Source organism: Loxodonta africana, chromosome 12, assembly GCF_030014295.1.
Source record: "Loxodonta africana isolate mLoxAfr1 chromosome 12, mLoxAfr1.hap2, whole genome shotgun sequence".
Taxonomy (NCBI): domain Eukaryota; kingdom Metazoa; phylum Chordata; class Mammalia; order Proboscidea; family Elephantidae; genus Loxodonta; species Loxodonta africana.
In genome coordinates this window covers 42,817,324-42,836,710 of record NC_087353.1, presented here as the reverse complement: position 1 = coordinate 42,836,710, position 19,387 = coordinate 42,817,324, and the positions used below count along the sequence as shown (strand labels likewise).

Sequence of the window (19,387 nt, the reverse complement as noted above, 5' to 3'; positions counted from 1 at the left end):
AGACCCCTGTACTGGACAGTACAGTTCTAGATATTTTCCATTAAAAATAATCTCCACAACAAGGATGAGAAGGCAGGAGGGACAGGAAAGTCAGTAATAGAGAATGTGAGGTTGAAAAGGTGAGAGCGTTGACATGTTGTGGGGTTGGCAACCAGTGTCACAAAACAATAAGTGTATTAACAGTTCAATAAGAAACTAGTTTGCTCTGTAAACCTTCATCTAAAGTACAACTACAAAAAAAAACAATAATCCCCATAATAAGTTAGATACTCTCTGCCATAAATACCTGAAGACTTATGTGACATACCAAATACCATGAAATTGGAAGACTCCTGACACGTAGACTGATAAATGTTACCATATTGGTAGGAATAATTATGGGACCTCATTGCCTCTTCCAATTAGTACGGCTTTTTTCTTCTTTCTCTAAATACTATCTAAACCTACTGTCTTTACTTTCCCTTCTCCTCCTTCTTTCCTGATACCCTGAAGTCATTTCTTCCATACTCTGAACTCCATCAAAACTGCTCCTGAAAATATAAGCAACATCCTCTGTCTTAAAAAAGTACCTTTCATTGTTACCCTGCTTTCCATAATTTATCTGCATCTTGGAGGTATCAACTACTTGTCTATCTTAAAATTAACTTTATGATTAACAGCATTTTCAGAGCTGATGCAGGCATAATTATTGAACAAGCATTTATTGAGCACCTACTATAATAATTTACTTCCAGAATATGCAAAAGTTGGCTAATAATAATACCACTGTGTATTACATAACTCTGTGTTTGCTTAACTCTATGTTTGCTTCCCATAAACAGGATCTAATTTAACCTTTGTGTCAAGATTAGAATGACATAATTAGAAATACAAGCTCCTGCCTCCCAGATCACCCTCCCTCCAACACATCTCCATATGGCCTCTGCCCTACAGGAGTTCACACTCTTAACTAAAACTGCTCATATACTTTCCCTTCACTTTTAATATCCTAAGGAGATGAGATAAAAGGAGCATAGACACTAACTCAAATGAGGAGCTCTCATGAAGTGGCTCCTTTCTTTTCTGCATAATTTTTAGACGTTGCCAGTTATAAGCCACAGAGTTTTTTAAATCTTACTGGGATTGGGGGTCAAATACAACAAAAAGATAATTGTTTCACATTTTTCCATTATATAAGCACATACCACTATTAAGGAAAAAAATCCACAAAAGGAAAAGAAAAGTTGCTTAAAAAACTGTTTTTTGTCACTGAATTGCACATGTAAAAAAATGTGGAAATGGTAAATGTTTTGTTACATACAGATTTATCACAATAAAAAAAATTTTTAATTTCAGAAACCACCCACTGGCAAAATATGTGTTTTAGAAATCTCAACACTTATATTTGGGTATAATAAACTAACTTTGAGTTCTGGGAAGTAAAACAAAAATAAAAGAAAAATTTGCCTTCTATGCTTTGTTACAATTAACATACACTGGTTCTTCAAATACAACATGCCCACGCAGAAAATGCTGACAAGGCAGTGACCTACAGATACTAAAAACTCTTAGGCTTTAACCACTGAGAAAACTTACAGATGTGTCTTAATATTGATACATTGTATCAAAATAGTATACATTATTTTGATATCTGGTGTTTACATTGTTAGAATGAATCATTTTTAAAATTCTGATCTTAAAATTAACTATGCTCAAAGGGATAGCAGGAAGAGCTCTGAGGTTAGTGAATAGTTCTATATCTTGATTACAATGGTCGTTACAGGAATCCTCGCATGTGATAAGACAGTATAAAGCTATACACATACATTGACTTCCATATTGTACTATAGTTATACAAAATGTAACCATTGGGGAAAATTGGGTGAAGTGTACACAGGACCTCCTGTGAATCAATAATTATTTCAAAATTATAAGTTTTTAAAAACTAAAAAATAAATATACCTTTAAAAACACTCTGATCATGGAGGCTTACAATAAGTGTTGTTCATTCTGAACATAATAAGCTTTTATCATCTGTTTTCTCCTGGCTTAAAAAAATTAATGTTTACTAAATATTATAAAACCATGACAGTAAGGAATACAATGCTTGAAACTCATATCCTCTCATTAAAAGAGATAGGCAAAGCAACAAGAGAAATGACTTCAACAAAGACAAAGGCAAAGAATTAAATATTAGCATGGTTTTTTGTTTGCTTGTTAACATTTATTTTCAAATGTACACTTTCGGAAACACTCTAAATGGAAGTCTGACGGAGAAAAGAGTGTTTGTGGGGGTGGGGAGGTGGGGCACTATATTTCAAATCAGCAGGCTTTGTCAGGAGGCTGACAGGAGGTCAGAGTCCTTTTCTTCCTTCATCTACAAGGCTGTAAAATTTTCTTTGAGCCAGCTGACTGTAAAAGGCAAGAGACATCTCAGGTTTTTAAGAGCCTCATACTTTTAGAACAGAAATGGAAGGTTAAGAATGTAAACACATGAGACAGAAAGAAAAATTCAATCATGGCAACAGTGAAGACAAGTGGTTACCATTCTAATACAGACAGAATTTTGTAATCCAAAGTAACTATGCGCAGTCTTAGGCTCCTTACAGAAAGCATTTGTCAGATAAACTACTTAGATCAGAAGAACCAAAATACTTGGATTTACATTCAGGCCAGGAAGAAGATATTGATCCTCATAATGTTTTATTTAAAGAGAATATTAATTTTCATGTCTTAATAAACATCAATTTATTCCAAAATGTCCTCACACTTCAATATGCCAGTAAGACATAAGAGATGTGATTTACTGATCAGTAACCCACTCACACAACGGGCTTATGTTTCTTGCTCTCCACATAAGTTATGCACCTAAACTCTTCCCCAACCATATAACCCAGTGGCCTCCTCTACCTATAATACTGCCTTTGTCTACCTTCCCTCGGGGCCTAGGTCAGTTCCAGATCATTTGGAAAGGCTTTCTTTAGTGTGGGTTTTTCTTTAGTCACTCCATTCCTCAGTGATTGGCTCTTCTGAACTCTTACACAGTCTGTATTTTCCACTTGGGACTTAATCTATCCAGTATTGATTTCCTCATGGGTACAATGGGAATGATAATGATACCACAGAAGGTTACTGTGAGATTAAATGTTATCATCCCTCAGAGGGCTTAGAATGGTGCCTGGTGTATTGTAAACACTCAGTGAGTGTCGGCAGTGCTCTTGCTGCTCCTTCAGGGCCTCTCTACTGTAGTATGCTTTCCATAAATGTACATCAGTCCCATACCGGCTAAATTTACTACATTGAATTTTTTTTGTTTTGGGCAGTCTAGCCCATGAAAATAATTTTAAATCTTGATTCTGTAGTTTTTCATAATAGTTATCTCTTCAACCTCTATGTCATATGAAAAACAGCATGCTTTTAAGACTTCATTCAAGTCCCTGGTAAAACAGAGAACAGGATAGGGTCAAGGGAAAATCCCTGTGACGTTCCACAAGAGACCTGACTGATAGCTGACAAAAATTATATCTAATTTTTTGGGTGTGATTGTTCTGCAGATTCAAATGCCTAAGAAAAGAGCACACAGTCAATGGAACGCTAAGAGGGAATGACCAAATGCTCCACAAAAATGACATAATCTCAGCCTATATTTTCACCTTCCTTCAAAGGGTTAGATAAGTTTGCCATGATTGTTTCTTGGTTACCCAACTGTTGCTCCCTTGACTATTTCAATCTTATTTAAAAGTTTATAAATCATCTGCTTAAAGGCCTGAGTGTAATTTCTTTTTAAAATCTCCAGAATGTTTTTATTTTCTACAGTCTTCTAGATTCTTTCTGCTCCCTATAATTTCTCAAAGATAATGTCTCTGATGGCACATGTACAGATGTCTTCAATACCCTAATGTGTAACTTGCATGAACCTAGAGGCTTAAACTCATTTAAAATGAGAGGACCTCTCTTACAATACTTCACCAAACTTACACAGGCAAATGTTTGTCTTTTTCTTCTTTATTTTTATTTATTTGTTTATTTTTGGTTTTCAGTCCATCCTTCTTAGTAGAAAAGATGGAAATATATTAAGATAACAGCATTTGGACTTAAGAAAAAAAAAAATTTTTTTTTTTCTTGGTAGGGAAGATGGAAATAAAGATAACAGCATTCTCCTCAAGCACTAGAGAAGATTTGAGCTCACTTGAAAAATGGGAATGCGAATGAGCAAAGCCCAGTGGGGAGGACTGAATCTTATCAAAGAAGCTGAGGAATGCTGGTGATGGAAGTGATGTACAGAGATCAGCAAGCAACATGTGAAGGGGACCAAGGAAATATAATGATGACCTAGAGAAATAGGATTTGAGAACTGCAAAAAAGGTGATACGTAAAATATAGAGTCAATATATGCATGCTGGCTTCTGACACCAGAGAAGGACTTAGAAAATCTGCAGAAGTTTTTAAGCATACTACAGTAGAGCAGCCCGGAAGCAGCAGCAAGAGCACTGCTGACACTCACTGAGTGTTTACTATATGCCAGGCACCATTCTAAGCCCTCTGAAGGATAACATTTAATCCTCACAATAACCTTCTGTGGTATCATTATCATTCCCATTGTACCCATGAGGAAATCAAGGTAAAGAAAGATTAAGTCACCTGCCCAAAGGTACACAGCTAGGAAATGGCAGTGCATAGTGAAATAACACAGCCACAGAACTTTACAGTTGAAAAAGGCTTAGAGATTTTCTGCCTAGGCCAATTCTAGATAAGAAAGCAGAGATTCCAAGAAATCAAAAGACTTAGCTACTATACCACAGCTTGTTAGTGGCAGGACCTTAGTGGTCTTTCCATTATTCCAGACTACTTTCTTAAAAGTTGTATTTGGGAAGATTAACACACGCTACATAACGTAGAGATCAAAGGCAACAAGCTTAATGACAATGAAATGAGTTCGGAGCCTCTAAACTAGAGGTCAGCAAACTTTTTCTGTAAAGAGCCAGATAAAGTATTTTAGGCTTTGAAGGCCTCATGATCTCTGCCTCGACTACTCAGTTCTACCACTGTAGCACAAAAGCAGCCAGAGACAATACGTAAACAAATGGGAATGGCTGTGTTCCAGTAAAACTTTATTTAAAAGCAGGCAGCAGGCCAAACCCATAGTTTGCCCACCCCTGCTCTAAGAGAAAGAGATAATAAAGGGCTAATCTAGAAACAGTAGAGATGAGTGGCTCATATCTCAAACGTATTGCACCTTCTAGATAAGGACCACGTGTTCTCCCACTAATGTACTTTGATGCCACAGAGGGAGAAAAGTGCCCTGCAGAAATCACTGAAATGTCCTACTTGACATTTCCTTTTTTTTTTCCTACTTGACATTTCTTATGCCTGCTTTTTAAAATCTCTCCCCTTTACCTAGAGAGTGTCAAGAAGCTCACCTCCCATCTTATCAGATTTTCTTATGCTTTACCCACCTTTTCTTTTCTTGTCCCAGTTACCCTCCTCATCCTTCAACTAGGTCCATCTGTATGCTTAACCAGCAGTTCTCCACCCACACTCCAAAAATAGTTCTAACCGACAGCAGGGGAAGGAGGCAGGAAGTCCCTGTGGCAGGCAGAATAATGGCCCTTATAAAGATGCCCATGTCCTAATCCCTGGAACCTATGAATGTGTTGGGTTACATGGTAAGGTGGAATTAAGGTTGCAGGTGAAATTAAGGTTGCTAATCCACTGACCTTAAAAAAAAGAGATTATCCTGGATTATCTGGATGGGCCCAATATAATCATAGGGATCCTTAAGAGTAGAAGAGGGAGACAAAAGAGTGAACCAGAGAGATGGCAGCATGAGAGAGACTGGGACTGACCTTGCTGGCTTTGAAGCTGGAGGAAAGGGCTACAAATCAAGGAATGTGGGCTGCCTCTAGAAACCGGAAAAGGCAAGGAAAGATTCTCACCTAGAGCCTCCAGAAGGAATGCCGCCTTGCAGACACCTGGATTTTAGATAAGTGAGATCCATTTTGGACTTCGGATTCCAGAAGTTTAAGATAATATTGGTGTTGTTTTAAACACCAAGCTTGTGGTAATTTGTTACAGCAATGATAGGAAACTAATATAATCCTTGATTTTAAAAATGTTGGCTAAAACTAAGCTCCTCTCTTGCTGCTCCATCTCTTGCTGCTAGGGTCCTGTATTTACTGTCCAGGTTCTTGGTCTGAATTTGGATTCTATCAACAGAGAGTCTTTTAACTTACTCCTGAGCCTTCATGCCAAGTTCTAATTTGTTTGATACCTCAAGGCTTATCTTTATATCCAGTTTCTTCACCTACTCCTTGATTCTAACTCATGTGCTCATTTTTTACTTCCATAGTCTCAGCTCCCACTTCCACTAGGCTCTCCCCAGGCCTGGTCTGCTGCTAGCTTCACATCTAGTTGTCCTCCCTGTCTTGTTATAGGATTCTCACTTTATTTACTTTCTCTGAATCCATACCATTGTCCTAATGCTTACAAATTACTCAATATCAAATAAAATATACTGGGGTAAGTATTGCAGTAGTAGGTTTTGTAAGTTAAAAAAAATTAAATAGAAAGTTTTTTTTAATGCTATAAATACAAACTGTCTAACTGCTTTAAATGAATTTAAACCATTTCACCTAGATAAACTCAGTATTAGCTGAGTCAATGAACATAATTTTGATCACTCTTAGATCAGAAAAGCTACTATAAAATCAGATATATTTAAATTCAGCCATAAGATTAAAATCAGGACAGAGAGTAGGGAGGTAAATCCTGAAAACTAAAGCAATTAGTTTGACAGTGAGTCCTGTTTTCAAATGAGTCTATGAGCACTAAAGGCAACACAGGGACCAGTGGTCCATACAATACAGGTTCTCCAGCAGTCCACACAAAATTAACTTCATACCCTTTTCTGAAAGGACAACTAAGTTGACTGATAAGAGAAATGCCAAAGACAGGGCATAAACCGAGTTCAACGAAGTTTTCCCTACTATCCACATGAACAGATTTTAGTCTCAAAAATAATCAATAAGTTGAAATTTTGAACTAAATAAAAAGATGATTTATAACATGAATAAATTTTAGTCCTACTGATTCAAAGGGATTAATCATGTATAAGACCTTAGAAGCCATGTCCTCAAGAAAAAGTGAGATATAAAAAGGGGAGGGGCATATTTAGCCTAAGAAAAGTAAGACTAAAGGAGACCTAAAACTTATGCTATGCTTAACTAGACTAGAGTTTATTAATTGATTCTTTCCACAAGTGTTTACGGAATATCAATGATCTGACAAGCAGTATTTTAGGTGTTTGGGATATAAAAGAAAATAAAACAAAGGTCCCTGTCCTCATGGAACTTTGCATTCCAGTGGGGAGAGACAGACAAACAATAAACACAACAAATAAATGTGACAGGTTGTTTCTAAGTGGCTCCATGTGATCCCTGGTATTGACACTTATGTAATCCTTTACGTAATTACTCTTCTTATGTGTGGGCTGGGCCTAACAAATAGAATACAGCAAAAGTAATATGATGTCACTTCCAAGATTAGGTTATAAAAGACTGTGGCTCCCATCTTGCTTACATACTCTTGCTTACATACTCTCTTTTACTCTCTCCCCCTTGCTCACCTTGATGAAGTCAGCTACCATCTTGTGAGTGGCCCAGTGGAGAGGTATACATGGCAAGAAACTGAGGGCAGTCTCTGTGGCCAACAGCCAGCACTGAGCTGAGGCCCTCATTCCAACAGCACACAAGGAACTAAGCCTGCCAACACCCACGTGAGTCAGCTTAGAAGTGGATCCTTCTTAGCCAAGCCTTGAGATGACTCTACCCCTGCCAGGCACCTTGGCTGCAGCCTGTAAGACCCTGAAGCAGAGGATCTAGCCAAGCTATACACAGATTCCTGACCCACAGAAAGTAAGACAATAAATGTTGTTGTTTAGAGTCACTTAGGTCTGAGATAATTATTTTATGAGTAAATTATATGGCATGTTAAAAGGGGCTAAAAATGTGTAAAGCAGGTTAAAGGTTGGGGGAAGTACAAGTTGCAGTTTCAATAAGAGGTGTTACACAAAAATTATATTTATATTATAAATTTATAGCAGCATTCATAATAGCCAGAAAGTGGAAACAACCAAATGTCCATTAACTGGAGAATAGATAAACAACATATGGCATATATCCACACAATGGAATATCATTCAGCCATAAAAAGAAACAAGGAACTGACAGAAAAGACCACATATTATATGATTCCATCTATAAGAAACATCCAGAAAAGGCAAATCTATAGACACAGAAAGTAGATTAGTGGTTGCCTAGGGCTGGAGGTGGGAACAGGTATTAACTGTAAAGAGGCAATGAGGGATCTTACTGGGGTGATGGAGCTGTTCTAAAGTGGACAGTGGTGGTAGCTGCACAACTTACTAAATTTACTAAAAACTATTGAATTGTACACTTAAAACAGGTGCATTTATGGCATGTGAATTATACTGCAAAAAGATTGTTAAAAAAGAGAGTTGGTGTTAACATAAGCACCTATGAGAGGATGACATACGAGGAAAACTTGCATGGAGGAAGGGTGTTAGCCATGCAGAAATCTGGGGGAAACACAGCAAAGACCCTATGGCCAGGGCACACCTGGTATGCCTGCAGAACAAGGTTGCCGGAGTGGCTAGAGCTGAATAAGAGTGATGAAGGTAGGAGAGGAAGTGAGCAGATAATGATGGAGGATGGTGGTGATAGGAATCACATAGGGCATTTTACATCATTGAAAGAACTTTGTTTTTTACCATGAGATAAAAAGAGAGGTATATGAAGGTCTGGGCAGAGAAGTGATACGATTTGACTTGCATTTTGAAAGGACTACACAATGTAAAGAAATTATGAAAGGCTCATATAAGCTAACTGCCTCCAGAGTTACTGACCTCCCTTATCTGACTGGGATACAGGACAAATTCCACATTGAAAGGAAGAGAGAACTCATGTCTCCCGTGGGCCACCTGCATCAGAGGCTCCATGAGAGCTTGTTACACATGCAGGTTCACAGGCTCTGCCTCAGACTTCTGAGTATCTGGGGCTGGGAATGTGAGACTTTGAATTTTAAAAACTTTCCAGGTAACCTTTGAGAAACACAATGAACCAGATAAACATTAACCAAAAAACCCCACTGCTGTCAAGTCAATCCTGACTCATAGCGAGCCAACAGGACAGAGAAGAACTGCCCTATAAAGTTTCCAAGGAGCTCCTGGTGGATTCAAACTGCCAACCTTTTGGTTAGCAGCTGTAGCTCTTTACAACTAACTATGCCACCAGAGTTTCCGATAAACATTAAGGTCCCTTCAAACTCAAAATTATGGTAAAGTGTAAAGGCTACCTAAGCCATGCTTATCTAAGGAAATGGATAGGGTTTACTATAAATGGTCATCTGAATTATTTTATTTATTAAAGATGAAGTAATTTTTTCCCATTCTGAAGAAAACCTTACCCAGTTGTTTTTTTTCCCAGCATAAATTTCCATGTTCTCTCCATACTGTGGCTCTTCCAGTAATGTCTGGTATTCAAACATGAGACGGGAGCTCTCGCGGAGGCGGCTGCATTGAAATTGGTGATATTGTTGCACGAGTTCCTTCACCACAAGTAAGAGACATTCAGGATTGGAAGGATTCCAGGAGGCAAGATTCTGTAGAAGCCATAAATAAAAGACCAGTCAAAAATGAATTTTCATGCAAATCGAATATCACATTCACACATCAATATAGACGAAAGACGTGATAAAAAATCTAAGCAGAACAGACTACTAGTTAACTATAACTAGAGTTGGAGTTAGAAGAGTCTTTTGATCTTGATAATTTCTGCTGCCTTCTAAAAGTCTTCACAGAAAGCCAAGGAGGAATTCCATCATGAGTAGGCAGAAACAGCAAGGGTAAAGCAGGGTAGTAATAAAACAAGAAACTTAAGTATCTTAGACTATAAATTCAGCCTGGAATCCTAATTTGTTTCTTATTCTTTTATAAATTCCACATTATATGCTAAAGTCATTCAACTCAGACCCACAGACCATCTGCAACTGTAATACTAGATATAAATAAATGCTTTGGAAATACTAGAGCACCACAGAAATGAAAGCACATTGGCAATGGTGCAGCCTGAAAAAGATAGGAATGCAGTAGAGACAAGGGAAAATAGAACTAGGAAATGCAAGGTCCAGAAAACAGAGGAAGAGAATGGCTGTGAAGCCTCATGACCCAGAAAGGAGCTGGGAACCAGGAAGATCTGGTATGTATATAGTAGTTGTGAAGCTTAACAACTATTTAAGAAGTTTCTATTATTTGTCGGCCACTGTTCCAAGCAGTTAAGAAAACAAGCCAAGTCAGCGCTCTCAAAGAGCTTACACTTTTAGTGGGCCAAGACAAACAATAAACAAACAAATCTATTAGACAGTGATAAATGTTACTGAAAAAATATATATAGCATGCATTCCAGATGCCAAGTGAAGGAAGTGCTTCAAGGAGAAAGAAGTGATCAATTGTGTCAAATGGTGTTGACAAGATGAGTAAGAAGAGGACTGAGAATTGATCATTGGATCTAGTGATGTGCAGGTCAATAATGTCCACAACGAGTGCTATATTTGGTGGATTGAAATCTTGATTGTCAAGGGTTCAAAATAGAATAGGTAGAAAGAAATTACAGATGGCTAATATAGACAATCCAAAACTGCTAGCCAAAGGGAACCACAGGGTGAAGGGAAAGTTGTGTTCAGATGTTTGTAGCCTGAGGGAAGGTTCCTGTAGAGATGGGATGAAACTGATGATGCAATAGAGAAAGAAGAAAATACAAGGAGAGAAGATAATGAGTAGGCAATAAGGGTGGGATCTCCAAGAGTGCTGGCATTAGAAAGAGCACAGAGAGTCTATCCATGGAAACAGGAGGAAAGGCCAACTAAATGAGGACAAATGCATACAGATTGTTCCATGTGGTAATGGGAGTTTGTGGCAGTTCTCTTCTGATTGCTTATATTTTCTCTGTAAAATAGGAAGGTCATCCTGAGAGTGAGGAAGAAGAAAGGGTTAGTGAAAATCTGAGAACGAAGTGTGACAGAGTCATTTAGAAAAGTCACTTAAAAGAGTAAATTGGAGAAGAGTTGTAGGAATTTCAGATAGCACTAAAAGACTTACTGAGGTTAAAGGGGAGCCCTGGTGGTGCAGTGGTTAAGCGTTTGGTTGGCAGTTCAAATCCACCAGCCCCTCCTTGGAAACCCTACAGGAAAGGTCTATTCTGTCCTGCGTGGTCACTATGAGTCAGAATTGACTCAACGACAATGGGTTTTGGTTTTTTTTTTTTTTTTTGGCTGGGGGCAAGGTTAGCAGTATGATTTTTAAGTGAAATCAATTAGCATAAATTCTATTGCCTAGGTACAAATGTGGGAATTTGGATTTTACAAAGTAGAAGTTTTGCCAGATAAGTACAATAGAGGAAAAGAGGGGCAAGGCATCTTAGAGGGTTTGCAAAAGAATGATTATGATCATGGGCCAGGCAAAAAGTGAGGCAAGTTCCTAAGAGAAGTGAGGCGTAGTAAAAAGGCGGTAGGACAACGGTAGGTCCCAGTGAGTTGGAAGAATTGTTGCAGTGAGATACTAAAAAAAATGAATTGGAAAGACAGGAGGGTGTGTAACTGAGATGATGTAGGTAATTTGTAATTGGCACTGGTGTAATACAAAGGATGTATGTGGCTGAGGTTGAGTGAAGGACAAGATCAATGCAAGACAGAAGGTCAGGGACTGAGAGGCCAGGGTGTTGGGAGGATCATTAATGTGGATATTAGATTCATCCAAAATCATGACGAGAGTAATACTGAGAGAGTGACAATGAGCCATATGCTAAAATCTTCAAAGAATGAGGGGAATGATTGAGGTGTCTCTAGGTAATAACATTAAAGATAGGGAGGTGGGTCCTACAGACTGATGGCATGAGTTTAAAAGCTGGGAGTGGGAGGCTAGAGAAACAAGAATAACTTCCTTGGTAGCAGCACTGGAAAGAAAAGAGAACACCTACCCCACTTTCAAGCATAGGGGCAAGAGGCATTTATTTGAGAAGGCTGGAAAGAAGGCAGAATCTCAGGGCAGAGGGGCAGGCTTCAGAGTAGTGGTTCTTAACCTTCACAATGGAATCATCTGGAAAGCTTTAGAAATACTGATGCCTGGGTCCTACCCCAACCCCCAGGCTCTGCTTTAATTGGGTTGATCTAAGGTGAGTCCTAGGTATTGGGTTGTTTGTTTGTTTTAAAAAAAAAAGCTCCCCAGCTAATGTGCAGTGAAGGTTAGGAATCACTGACTAGGAGGAGATGGTTGGAGAAGAGGTTGAGGACATCAGGGATTTTAATGGCAACAGACCATGTTAACACCCAAAGGCACCCAATCTCTAAAAATCTCAATCTCTAGAAATCTACAAATGTAGTATCTATTACATAAAACACCAATACATTACAAATGTCCAATGGTTAGGTAATACATATAAAAAAAAAAACAATACATATACAGCACTTGTATTCCAAGCACTTTTTATATATTCACTATCCTGTAACATAAATTATACCATCTTAAAGATAAAGAAACTGAGGCAAAAAGTTCAGTAACTTGCCCAAGGTCACAGAGCTATTAAACAATAGAGCTGGGTTTCAAACTTAAGCAATTTGGCTCCAAGTCCCTGCTCTTAAGCACTATACCAGAAGTTCTGAAACATTTTGGTCTCAGGAAACCTTTACACTCTTAAAAATTACTGAGGATACCAAAGAGCTCCTGTGTATATGGGTTATACGAATTGATATTTATTGATTACAAATGAAAGCTGGGAAATTTTAAAAACATGTCTTTATTAATTCATTTTAAAACAACAGTAAACCTATTACATGTCAACATAAATATCATTTTTAATGAAATAACTGTATCCCTCCCCCCAAAAAAAGTGAGATATATGGCTTTGTTTTACATTCTTGCAAATCTCTTTAACGTCTGGTTTAATAAAAGAAACCTGGATTTTCATATCTGCTTCTTCATTCAATCTGTTGTAATATGTTGTTTTGGCTGAAGCAGATGAAGAAAATCCAGCCTCACAAAAATATGTCATTTGAAGAGGGAGAAGTATTTTAACAATCTTTTCAAATTATTGTGGATATTCTTCCTTGATACTACGCTAAAACTCAACAAGTGGTAGTTTCTTAAAAGTTAGTTATAATGTAGACTTTGAAACCATATCAATAAACATTTCATACTCTTATTATCAAATTCCATTAATTTATCCTGCACTTTCAATGGATCTTTTACTCATATATGATTTTGTACCATCATGTATTGGTCATTTAGAAAATACTGATTCACTGAATTATGCAGAACCTCCAACTGTTGATACATTTCATTTATTCGATATCAAAAAATCACATTTGAAAGAACAGCACTTGTATTTATTCCAAGCACTTTTCATATATTCAAGTTAATACTCATCACAACCCTATAACATAAATTATATCATCTTAAAGATGAAGAACATGATGAACGTAATCAATAACAATGAATTATTCATGTAAAATTGTTGAATTGGTAAATGTTTTGTTTTATATGTATGTGTGCATGTATATATATATATATACATACATATACATATATATGGAAACCCTGGTGGCATAGTAGTTAAGCACTATGGCTGCTAATAAGAGGTCGGCAGTTTGAATCAGCCAGGCGCTCCTTGGAAACTCTACGAGGCAGTTCTACTCTGTCCTGTAGGGTCGCTATGAGTTGGAATCGACTCGACGGCAGTGGGGTTTTTTTTTATATATATATACATACACACACGTACACAAAAACCAAAACCAAACCCAGTGCCGTCAAGTCGATTCCAACTCATAGCGACCCTACAGGACAGAGTAGAACTGCCCCATAGAGTTTCTAAGGAGCGCCTGGCAGATTTGAACTCCCGACCCTTTGTTTAGCAGCTGTGGCACTTAACCACTATACCACCAAGGTTTCCATATATATGTATATATAGACACAATTACCACAATAAAAAGATTCTATATAAAAAATCACATTCATTAACATCATGACCAATCTCATCAGAAAGGTCTTTAAATAGTAAGAAACTGTCAAGCTCAAAATGGTAAATACAAGTTTTCCAAAATTCTAATTTTCCCACTTGAAAATTAGAATTTTATCATTGGGAACAAATACTTTAAGTTGTTTTCCTTTAAGTGATAAGCTCACTTTGCATGCTTTTAAAAAAATGTTTGCCAAACACCCATATCTAAATCACCAGAGATTAACTATCAGTCATTCATTCAAGTAAGAATACTGTATGTAGTGGTTTCAAGGGAAAAAAAGCAGATAGTTCAGCTTGCAACTCAATCAACAAATGCAAGACACCCGTGGTACTTGGATTACAGCAGAAGTCCTGCATGTGCGTGTACCTTCCATTTTGTCACACCAAATATGGAAAAGATATGTATTCGAGGGCTGAGATTTAATAAACTTAATTTTTACTATTTCATCAAGGACATTCATGACAGAACTGAGAAAGCATGGCAGTGAAGGATACGATGACTACTAGTACAGTTTGGTGCCACTGTTTTGATTAATCCTAAGGTATCAGTTTTACCCATTGCTGCTTCTGTAAATATGATTAGTATAACTCTGAAAATATTTTTGACCTTTCAGATCCTTTAACGGGTTAGGGACCCCTGGGAATCTACAGACCACATTTGGAGAACCGTTGAACTACATTAAACCCATTGCCATCGAGTCAACTCCAACTCATAGTGACCCTATATAGTACCTTAAAGACAAACCAAGCACCATGTACTTCTTTGAAAAGAAAACAATTAAAAAGTAAAGAAATGCATTCCTTAAGAAGACAGTAATTACTTTGATCTACCCACCAGGCTGATCTATAGGGAATGAATTACAATCGGGGAAATCATTAAATGCTCTTTAATTTATAGAAAAAATGAGTTTTAACTGATGTTCAAATAAAAAAGACTTGATGACCAGAAGAAAAAGTAAGAATTTCTGCATCATACAGTGAAAAAATTAGGTCCCTTGCTATGAAAATGATTTGATAAAAAGAGTACAAAGTCTTTCCTGGCAAATCTCTTGGCTTCAATGGCCTGAAATTCCTTTTAAGCTACTAAAGACCACATTCAAGCATCATTAGGATAGAACAACATACTACAGAATTTAAATGATCATTATACAGCTGATGTACATCAGGAATCATAATTACACATTTATAAATAGGAAAAATACACAATATTCCATTTCTTGGTCAAGTATTCCTTTCCAGTCCTTGCTCCAATATTGGAGCAAAAAGAAAAAGCTTTAGTTGCCTCAATTTATACTTTCTCTTTTTTAATTCTATGATTTCTCTTTACCTGCTTGGCAAGTTACAAGCCTGTATCCACACAATAAAGAAAAACATCTTGTACCAATGTGAATTCTTTTCAAGTGATTCAACCTACGTGTTAAATACATAATTAAGACTTGCCAACTAGTCCTTTTCCATTAATATAATATGCCAATACATGGAAATGAACCAATCTCCTTGGTCATTCACTAAGTTACCTGAAAAACACCCCCCATCAATGGAGGTTCAGACATTCACAATGCAAAATAAATTATTATTGCTACATGACCACTCTTGTTACTTGATAGGTGATTTGAGGTTTGAACCACTTTTTCTACAAGGAGAGGACAGAGAAGACACAAAGGTTTCAGTCATCTCCTAGGACTAAGATATATATTTTTTTATTATATGATTTTATTTATTTTGTTGTTGCTGCTGAGAATATACACAGCAAAACATATACCAATTCAATAGTTTCTACATGTACCATTTTGTGATACTGATTACATTCTTCACGGTATGTAACTTTTCTGAGTTGTTCCGCCTCCATTAACATAAATTCACTGCCACCCAAGGTTCCTATCTAATGTTTCGAGTTATTCTTGTCAATTCGATCCCATATAGATAGTTCTTAAAAAGGCATAACGTTCAAGACAGACATTTTTTACTAGTTAAGTTAAACTATTGTTTGGTTTTAAATAAGACTTCAGGGAATATTTTTGGTTTAAGGTTTAAAGATTATCTCAGGGCAACAGTTTCAGGGGTTTATCCAATCTTCGTAGCTCCAGGAAGCCTGAAGTCTATGAGAATCTGAAATTCTGTTCTGCATTTTCCCCTTTTTGATCAGGATTCTTCTATGGAATCCTTCATTAAAATGTTCGGTAACTGTAGCCGGGTACCATCCAGTTCTTCTGGTCTCATGGCAAAGGATACAATTATTCATGGAGGCAATCAGCCACACATTCCTTATCCTCCCCCTGTTCCTGACTCTTTTTTTTTTTTCCTCTGTTGTTTTGGCAAATAGAGACCAATTCTTGTGCCTTGGATGGCCACTTGCCAACTTTTAAGGCTCAAGGCACTATGCATCGAACTAGGGTGTAGGACAGAGGAACTAAACAAGTTATTAGGCCAATTAACTGGGATGTTCCATGAAACCATGACCTTAAACCTCCAGACCAAGAAATCCAAGCCTATGAGGTTTACAACTGTACCTAATCAGCCTCAGTAGCTACTCTTTCTTTTGTTGTTGCTCTGGCTGTAACTAATGCTTTCCATTAGTGTGAGTACAACCTAAAGAAAAAGGCCCAACATGCCTTCAGGGAAGGGGCAGTGAGGTGGAGGGAAATTAATAGGCCTCCTCACAAAGGAGGGAAAAATAATTATTTCTGTCTAGTCACAAAGTTCATATTCTACTTATTGTTGGTAATACATGAAGGAAGAAATCTGAAATGAGGATGGCCATGAAGACTAGGCATAAAGCACATAAAATATTAACAAAGACAAAAGAATAAAAGAGAGATACCAAAATACATCAGGGAAAAAGTGATAAAATACAGTCAAAGAAAAAATACAATAGCAAAAGAATTAACTACTATTTTATAGCAGAAACCTTATATATTCTCACTAAACACCTGTGAAGCAGTTCAGGAAAGGTATCCCGCAAGTTATTTTTAAAGATTGGTTATCTAGAGAGTTTGAATAACTCTGTTGATATTCAAATGTAGACAACAACCAAAATGGTGTAGAATGTAAATCTGCCAACCCTCTCCCGTCCAGCTCAGAAGATACCAGTTTCAAACCAAAAAACTGGCACCTGCCTCCTTGCCTTCATGATCTATCAAACATAAAGTGACAATTCTGGATTCTCTACTTTGGCTCCTCTGTCCAGGCTGTCTAAAGTGACAGATGTTCCTGCTCTTGCAACCCTCAACCTTACCACATTTCTCATAAATACACTACACCGCACACATCATCCTCCCAAATCAATGGCCCCACCGACTTGAATAAGCTCAATCAACCCTCGCTCCTTATCTGAGCTTCCATATGGCAGAAAGATAGTGAGGGATAATGTTACTTGAGGCCCAGTTCACATTCCACTTATTCAAAACATGGTTTATCACCCACACTCAGGCAAATTTAAATATGTACAAGAGCACCACTAAATAAAAAAAGTTGCGAAACAATGCATTAGGTTCAAGTCTTTGGGGAGATGGACAAAAACATGCAAATTAACAAATGCGCCCTGGGACCAGGACTGCCTAAAAATGGAGGAGAAAAAAAATCTTCTAAGGGAAAAATATTGTCTATTTTTTTTTTTGGAAATTTTTATTGTGGTTTAAGCGAAAGTTTACAAATAAGTCAGTCTCTCGTATAAAAAATTTATGTACACTTTGTTGTATACTCCTAGTTGCTCTACCCCTAATGAGACAGCACACTCCTTCTCTCCACCCTCTATTTCCGTGTCCATTCAGCCAGCTTCTGTCCCCCTCTGCCCTCTCATCTCCCCTACAGACAGGCGCTGACTACATAGCCTCATGTGTCTACTTCAGCCAAGAATCTCACTTCTCAACAGTATTATTTTCTATCTTATAATACAGTCCAATCGCTGTCAGAAGAGCTGGCTTTGGGAATGGCTCCAGTCTTGGGCTAACAGAAGGACTGGGGACCATGACCCCTGGGGTCCTTCTAGTCTCAGTCAGACTATGTTACGAGAATTTGAGGTCTGCATCCCGCCACTCTCCTCCTGCTCCTTCAGGGGTTCTCTGTTGTGTTTCCTGTCAGGGCAGTCATCGGTTGTAGCCGGGCACCATCTAGTTCTTCAGGTCTCAGGCTGATGTAGCCTCTGGTTTATGTGGACCTTTCTGTCTCGTAGGCTCATAATTACTTTGTGTCTTTGGTGTTCATTCTCCTTAACTCCAGGTGGGTTGAGACTAATTGATGCATCTTAGGTGGCCACTTGCTAACATTTGAGACTCTAGATGCCACTCTCCAAAGTGGGATGCAGAATGTTTTCTTAATATATTTTATTATGCCAATTGACCTAGATGTCCCCTGAAGCCATGGTCCCAAAATCCCACCCCTGCTACACTGGGCTCCGAAGCATTCAGTATATTCAAGAAACTTTTCTTTTTGTTTAGTCTAGTTGTGCTGACTTCTCCTGTATCGTATGTTGTCTTTCCCTTCACCTAAAGTAGTTCTTATCTACCATCTAATTAGTGAACACCACTTACCGTCCCTTCCTCCTTCCCCACTCTCATAACCATCAAAGAATATTTTCTTCTCTGTTTAAACTATTTCTCCAGTTCTTAAAATAGTGGTCTCATACAATATTTGTCCTTTCGCAACTAATTTCACTCAGCATAATGCCTTCCAGATTCTTCTGTTATGAAATGTTTCACAGATTCATCATTCTTCATCAATGTGTAATACTCCATTGTGTAAATATGCCATAATTTATTTATCCATTTATCCATTGATGGGCACCTTGGTTGCTTCCATCTTTTTGCTATTGTAAACAGTGCTGCAATGAACATGGGTGTGCATATATCTGTTCATGTAAAGGATGTATTCCAAGGAGTGGGGTTGCTGGATCCTATGGCAGTTCTATTTCTAGCTTTTAAGGGAAGCGCCAAAACGATTTCCAAAGTGGTTGTACCATTTTACATTCCTACCAGCAGTATATAAGTGTTCCAGTTTCTCCACAACATCTCCAACATTTATTATTTTGTTTTTTGGATTAATGCCAGCCTTGTTGGAGATGGACTCTCATTGTAGTATTGATTTGCATTTCTCTAATGGCTAATGATCGTGAGCATTTCCTCATGCATCTGTTAGATACCTGAATGTCTTCTTTAGTGAAGTGTCTGTTCATATCCTTTGCCCATTTTTTAACTTGGTTATTTATATTTTCGTTGTTGAGTTTTTACAGTATCATGTAGATTTTAGAGAGCAGGCGCTGATCGGAAATGTCATAGCTAAAAACTTTTTCCCAATCTGTAGGTAATCTTTTTACCATTTTGATG

The 19,387-nt window shown here is 37.6% G+C and overlaps 1 protein-coding gene across 2 annotated transcripts in view; it reads right to left on the bottom strand.

Moving 5' to 3' along the window:
* The window catches only part of BABAM2 (BRISC and BRCA1 A complex member 2), a 682,281-nt gene that overhangs the window by 400,802 nt on the left and 262,092 nt on the right, over positions 1-19,387 (bottom strand). For both annotated transcript variants that reach the window (XM_023550554.2, XM_003411950.4), the window contains exon 5: positions 9,463-9,657. In XM_023550554.2, coding sequence (XP_023406322.1) covers positions 9,463-9,657 — 195 coding nt within the window. The remainder of the gene's footprint in view (positions 1-9,462; positions 9,658-19,387) is intronic.